General features: G+C 48.7%; 1 protein-coding gene across 1 annotated transcript in view; it reads right to left on the bottom strand.

Annotated features, from left to right (window-relative positions):
- Nucleotides 1-6546, bottom strand: part of tmem222a (transmembrane protein 222a) — a 7650-nt gene extending 1104 nt beyond the window's left edge. The window contains exons 1-6 of the mRNA XM_053228191.1: nucleotides 6387-6546; nucleotides 4117-4201; nucleotides 3945-3976; nucleotides 1031-1127; nucleotides 685-815; nucleotides 1-204 (exon numbers count right to left, since the gene is read on the bottom strand). The exon at nucleotides 1-204 is cut by the window's left edge and continues 1104 nt beyond it. Coding sequence (XP_053084166.1) covers nucleotides 108-204; nucleotides 685-815; nucleotides 1031-1127; nucleotides 3945-3976; nucleotides 4117-4201; nucleotides 6387-6511 — 567 coding nt within the window. The 5' untranslated portion in view covers nucleotides 6512-6546 and the 3' untranslated portion in view covers nucleotides 1-107. The remainder of the gene's footprint in view (nucleotides 205-684; nucleotides 816-1030; nucleotides 1128-3944; nucleotides 3977-4116; nucleotides 4202-6386) is intronic.
- Between the last annotated feature and the right edge of the window lie 422 nt (nucleotides 6547-6968).

The following is a 6968-nucleotide window of genomic DNA, read 5'->3' as shown; positions in this document are numbered from 1 at the left end:
TGTTCTCTCTCTCTCTCTCTCTGTGTGTGTGTGTGTGTGTGTGTGTTTACCCTGCAGCACCCCCTGATGGTCAGTGTGAGCTGTGTCTCCTCTCTGAGGTGAGGGTGTTATCCGCTGTGGTCCAGTCTGAAGGCGAGTGTGACGGTGACGATGACGCCACAGATCATCAGGAACGGCAGCCACGTCTTCAGGAAGCCCACAAAGCTGAGAACAGCGTCATTATTATTATTATTATTATTATTATTATTATTATTATTATCATTATTATCATTATTATTATTACATTATTTAAGAAATGGGCGGGGCTGTGAGGGACTGAGCATAGTTGCAAGGGACAGGGCGGGGCTGCGAGAGAGAGGGTTGTGAGGGGCGGGGCTGCGGGGGGGGGGGGGGGGGGGAGGGGTTGTGAGGGGCGGGGCTGTGAGGGGCGGGGCTGTGAGGGTAGTGGTTGTGACGGGCGGGGCTGCGAGGGGAGTGGTTGTGAGGGGCGGGGCTGTGGGGGGCGGGGCTGCGAGTGAGAGGGTTGTGAAGGGCGGGGCTGCGAGTGAGAGGGTTGTGAGGGGCGGGGCTGCAAGAGAGAGGGTTGTGAGGGGCGGGGCTGTGGGGGGAGGGGTTGTGAGGGGCGGGGCTGTGGGGGGCGGGGCTGTGGGGGGAGGGGTTGTGAGGGGCGGGGCTGCATCTCACCTGACGTGTTTGCTGTAGATGAAGCACAGGACACACAGCTTGACCATGTTCCACGACGTGCTGTTGTCGTAACGCATCAGATTCAGCGCCATGGCAACGTGAGAGTGACAGTTATCACAGCAGAGATTGTGCTGCAGGACGAGACACACGCGGGTCACATTTACACTGTCAACAACAACAACAACAATAATAATCATAATCATAATAATCATAACAACAACAAAGAGAAAAGTAACATTAATGATAGAGGATAGAGGAGTTTAACGCTACGAAGGGAAAGACCTGCACACCGACACTCACGACTCTTCTATAAGCACTAATGATTCACTAGATTAATTAACGTTACCATTCTGTGCTTGTATTCCTCCGAGGCTTCGTGCACCGCCGTGTCCCACGCACTCGAGCCCCCGCCGTACACTTTACTCTTATCCAACTTCCAGAACCTGCAGAACCACAAGCACCACGAGAACCACATCACATCACACGCCTCCATCACACGCCTCCATCACATCACACTCCTCCATCACATCACACTCCATCACTCGCCTCCATCACACTCCTCCACCACATCACACTCCTCCATCACATCACACTCCTCCACACTCCTCCATCACACTCCTCCACACTCCTCCATCACATCACACTCCATCACTCGCCTCCATCACACTCCTCCATCACATCACACGCCTCCATCACACGCCTCCATCACACGCCTCCATCACATCACACTCCATCACACTCCTCCATCACATCACACGCCTCCATCACATCACACTCCTCCATCACACTCCTCCTCCACATCACACGCCTCCATCACATCACACTCCTCCATCACACTCCTCCACCGCATCACACTCCTCCATCACATCACACTCCATCACTCGCCTCCATCACACTCCTCCATCACACTCCTCCATCACACTCCTCCATCACACTCCTCCATCACACTCCTCCATCACATCACACGCCTCCATCACACGCCTCCATCACTCACCTCCATCACATCACACTCCTCCACCGCATCACACTCCTCCATCACATCACACTCCTCCATCACACGCCTCCATCACACTCCTCCACCACATCACACTCCTCCACCGCATCACACTCCTCCACCGCATCACACTCCTCCATCACATCACACTCCTCCATCACACTCCTCCATCACACGCCTCCATCACACTCCTCCATCACATCACACTCCATCACTCGCCTCCATCACACGCCTCCATCACACACCTCCATCACACGCCTCCATCACACACCTCCATCACACTCCTCCATCACTCACCTCCATCACTCACCTCCATCACATCACACTCCTCCATCACACGCCTCCATCACACTCCTCCACCGCATCACACTCCTCCACCGCATCACACTCCTCCATCACACGCCTCCATCACACGCCTCCATCACATCACACTCCTCCATCACACGCCTCCATCACACGCCTCCATCACATCACACTCCATCACTCGCCTCCATCACACTCCTCCATCGCATCACACTCCTCCATCGCATCACACTCCTCCACCGCATCACACTCCTCCATCACATCACACTCCTCCATCACATCACACTCCTCCATCACACGCCTCCATCACACTCCTCCATCACATCACACTCCATCACTCGCCTCCATCACACGCCTCCATCACACGCCTCCATCACACGCCTCCATCACACGCCTCCATCACACGCCTCCATCACTCACCTCCATCACACTCCTCCATCACATCACACTCCTCCATCACATCACACTCCTCCATCACACGCCTCCATCACACACCTCCATCACACTCCTCCATCACTCGCCTCCATCACACTCCTCCATCACATCACACTCCTCCATCGCATCACACTCCTCCACCGCATCACACTCCTCCACCGCATCACACTCCTCCACCGCATCACACTCCATCACTCGCCTCCATCACACTCCTCCATCGCATCACACTCCTCCACCGCATCACACTCCTCCACCGCATCACACTCCTCCACCGCATCACACTCCTCCATCACACGCCTCCATCACTCTCCTCCATCACACTCCTCCATCACATCACACTCCTCCATCACATCACACTCCATCACTCGCCTCCATCACACTCCTCCATCACATCACACTCCTCCATCGCATCACACTCCTCCACCGCATCACACTCCTCCACCGCATCACACTCCTCCATCACACTCCTCCATCGCATCACACTCCTCCACCGCATCACACTCCTCCACCGCATCACACTCCTCCACCGCATCACACTCCATCACTCGCCTCCATCACACTCCTCCATCACATCACACTCCTCCATCGCATCACACTCCTCCACCGCATCACACTCCTCCATCACACTCATCCATCACACTCATCCATCACACTCATCCATCACACTCCTCCACCGCATCACACTCCTCCATCACACTCCTCCATCACACTCCTCCATCACACTCCTCCACCGCATCACACTCCTCCATCGCATCACACTCCTCCACCGCATCACACTCCTCCACCGCATCACACTCCTCCACCGCATCACACTCCTCCATCACTCACCTCCATCACATCACACTCCTCCATCACATCACACTCCTCCACCACATCACACTCCTCCACCACATCACACTCCTCCACCACATCACACTCCTCCATCACATCACACTCCTCCTCCACATCACACGCCTCCATCACTCACCTCCATCACATCACACTCCTCCATCACATCACACTCCTCCATCACATCACACTCCTCCATCACATCACACTCCTCCACACTCCTCCACCACATCACACTCCTCCACCACATCACACTCCTCCACCACATCACACTCCTCCACCACATCACACTCCATCACTCGCCTCCATCACACTCCTCCACCGCATCACACTCCTCCACCACATCACACTCCTCCACCACATCACACTCCTCCATCACACGCCTCCTCCACATCACACGCCTCCATCACTCGCCTCCATCACATCACACGCCTCCTCCACATCACACTCCTCCTCCACATCACACTCCTCCTCCACATCACACTCCTCCACCACATCACACTCCTCCATCACACGCCTCCTCCACATCACACGCCTCCATCACTCGCCTCCATCACATCACACGCCTCCTCCACATCACACTCCTCCTCCACATCACACGCCTCCTCCACATCACACGCCTCCTCCACATCACACGCCTCCTCCACATCACACACGTACATCATGGCTTCATCACATTACTTACAAAGCGTTCACTCACTTTGTGGGCTTTCCAAACGCCATGTTGTCCTCCTGCATGCGCAAACACACACAGAAACAATGTATTTCACACACACGCACACACACACACACACACACACACACAGGTCAGAGGTCAGGTTAGGGTTAAAATACACACAGGAAGAAAAAACTGCATTCTGCTGCACACTTACAGACACAAAGTAAGGACCTGCGAAGTCTCGGATCACACCTGTAGAGGTGCAGATGCCCATGTGACCAATAAACGGCAGGAACCATCTGCAATCACACACACGTGCACACACACACGCACACACACACACGCACACACACACACGCACACACACACACGCACACACACACGCACACACACACGCACACACACGCACACACCATTTAATACATTTCTATATATTTTATTTCATCATTTCATTTACCATCATCTCATGTAAACTTTATATTTAGTTATATTTATGTTTATTCCAGCAGTAGAACTGAAACTCAGAATGGTTCAGACTGATAAATACAAAAACACGTGACCAGAGCTGGACACAAACAGATTTATTCATAAACCCTTCATACAGCCTTCATAAACCCTTCATACGTCCTGGGAGTGTTTACGCAAGGAATTCGGTATTTATAAAAATACTGTAAATCCAGAAAAACTGTTGTATCCTGCTGCTCCTGAGTGTGTAAAAGACGTGACGAATGTAAACCTCGACTTTAAATCATTTAATTATAGACGAGTTGCTGCGCTTTTCTATACGGAATATAATAAACTGCCAGGATTAAACAGCTCGTGCATTTCAGCTGCAAAGTTCATGAAACTTTAGTCAAATCCAATCGTTTCATATTAATGACATTAACTAAATTAAATGTGAAAAACAATGAAAGAAAACAACCCAAAACAAATCCCTAAATTTAACTAAGATAAGAGAAGACCACGCTGTAACGACTCAGGCGGTGAGTACGTCTGTAACGCTGCGTTACTCTTTATTACAACCAGCGATAAGTGACTGATCTGGAACGTCTCAAGCTGCAGTGTGCCGTATTCACCCTCGTGTGCTGCGTGACTTCCTGTAACATACACACACACACGCACACACACTCACACACACGCACACACACTCACACGCGCGCGCACGCACTAACGCACACACACTCACACGCGCACACACACACGCACACACACACGCAAGCGCACACACACACACACGCACACACACACGCAAGCGCACACACACACGCACACACATGCACACACACGCACGCGCACACACGCAAACGCACACGCGTGCACGCACAAACACACACACTTCTGCTTTTCCCAACACGACGCACTGGCGTGTGAGGAACTTCGCACTGAGAGAAACGCCGCTTTGAACATAAAAACATCCGTCTCTCGGTGTGATGTGCTCGGAGTCACCTGGGTACAGGTAACGTAGATATTTCATGTCACACCATTTTCTTTTCTCTTCATCTAATTCACCTTTTCTCTATTTCAGCTCCACATTTTGGTCTTTCAGATGCTGCTGAATAAAATATATTTTTAATATTGAGAATAACTTTCACTTCCACCTCTGAGGAAAGTCTACTGTTGCCGTTTACTCGTCGTTTCAGCGCTGTGAGTTTCGCCCTTTTATGGAGGTTTGTGGGCGTCGCCTAATGCAAATCAGCTGTTTACAGAGCTGTGCACACACCTGGTCATTTACAGGTGACTGTCACTCATCAGCATACATTTATCACCTTTTCTAATAGATTAATAGATGAATTATTCCCTTTTACTTTTACTCTTTAATAAAGGTGTATTTTAATTATGTGTTTCTGCACATGAGCAGCTGTAAGAATATTTCTGTTTTATTTTATATCAATATATTATAGGTATATTTACTCGTTATTATCTGCATTGTCCAGAGCGAACCGACACACACACACACACACACACACACACACACACACGTTTCCAGATCAGTGAAGTTTATCTTAAACATCTAAAACCTGTAATTATATTAGATTTAATTACATTATTATTCAGTGACACATGACTGCTGCTCATATATTAGTGTTTATTAAAGCATTACAGAGTCATGTGTTCAGATTATGCACAAATAAACTTACACTAATGCGGTTTTTACAGATTATTCAGATTATTTAACAGATTATTCTGTAATTTATCTTTAGATTATTTGCTATAAAAACTTAAAAAAGTAGCATTAGCTAGCTTTCTCACTTATCACACTAATTATCTGACAAACACAGAAATGTATATTTTATTCCTGGAATAATCTAAACAATGCAAACGGATTTATTGTTAATAAAAACAGGCAGTTTACCGCGCATGCGCACACGCTAATCCTGAGCTAACGCGCATCTGAGGGGTTTTAGCTGAACAGCTAGCTGCCTGATTATCCCCACTCAGCTTTAAAACATTAAAGATAAGTTTATAAACCGTGAACACACTCACGTCAGGCCGGGAATCGGAGTCCACACGATGCAGAACGGATAGCGGCTCAGGTCCCGGTCGATTTTTTCGTATCCTGACTGGAAGCTCTTCATGGTGTCGAGCGCTGCCTCTGACACAGCGGCCATTACACTAACGCCTGTGACGTCACCCGGAGGCGCGGACACCGCGCATGCGCAGCTGACAGGCGCACGCTTCATTAACGAGATTAAACTGTCCCTGAAAATAACGCAATATAAATATGAACAATTATTTTAATATATATATATATATATATATATATGAAAGAAATTAGTTCATTAACTTAATTTGTTTTGACGTAAAAAAAAAAAAACATTAAATTTCTCCTGTATTTTATTATCTTTATATTCTGTTGGTCTCGAGCCCTGTTCAGACGGGATTAGTTCTCCATGTGGAGGAGTGTGATGTTAATCCCAGAGGATCTCTGGGTAATTTTTTTGTTTTTTTACATATTTTTTGCATATCTGGAAATACACAGTGTACTTTCAGTTTTATAAAATGTGCAGTAGATCACACTCCAGAGAATATATTCATTTCAATTCAGTTCAATTTTATTTTATTTTA

Source organism: Pangasianodon hypophthalmus, chromosome 22 (genome assembly GCF_027358585.1).
Source record: "Pangasianodon hypophthalmus isolate fPanHyp1 chromosome 22, fPanHyp1.pri, whole genome shotgun sequence".
Classification (NCBI taxonomy): Eukaryota; Metazoa; Chordata; class Actinopteri; order Siluriformes; family Pangasiidae; genus Pangasianodon; species Pangasianodon hypophthalmus.
The sequence above is the reverse complement of the archived record's forward strand: the minus strand, read 5'-3'. Positions and strand labels throughout refer to the sequence as shown.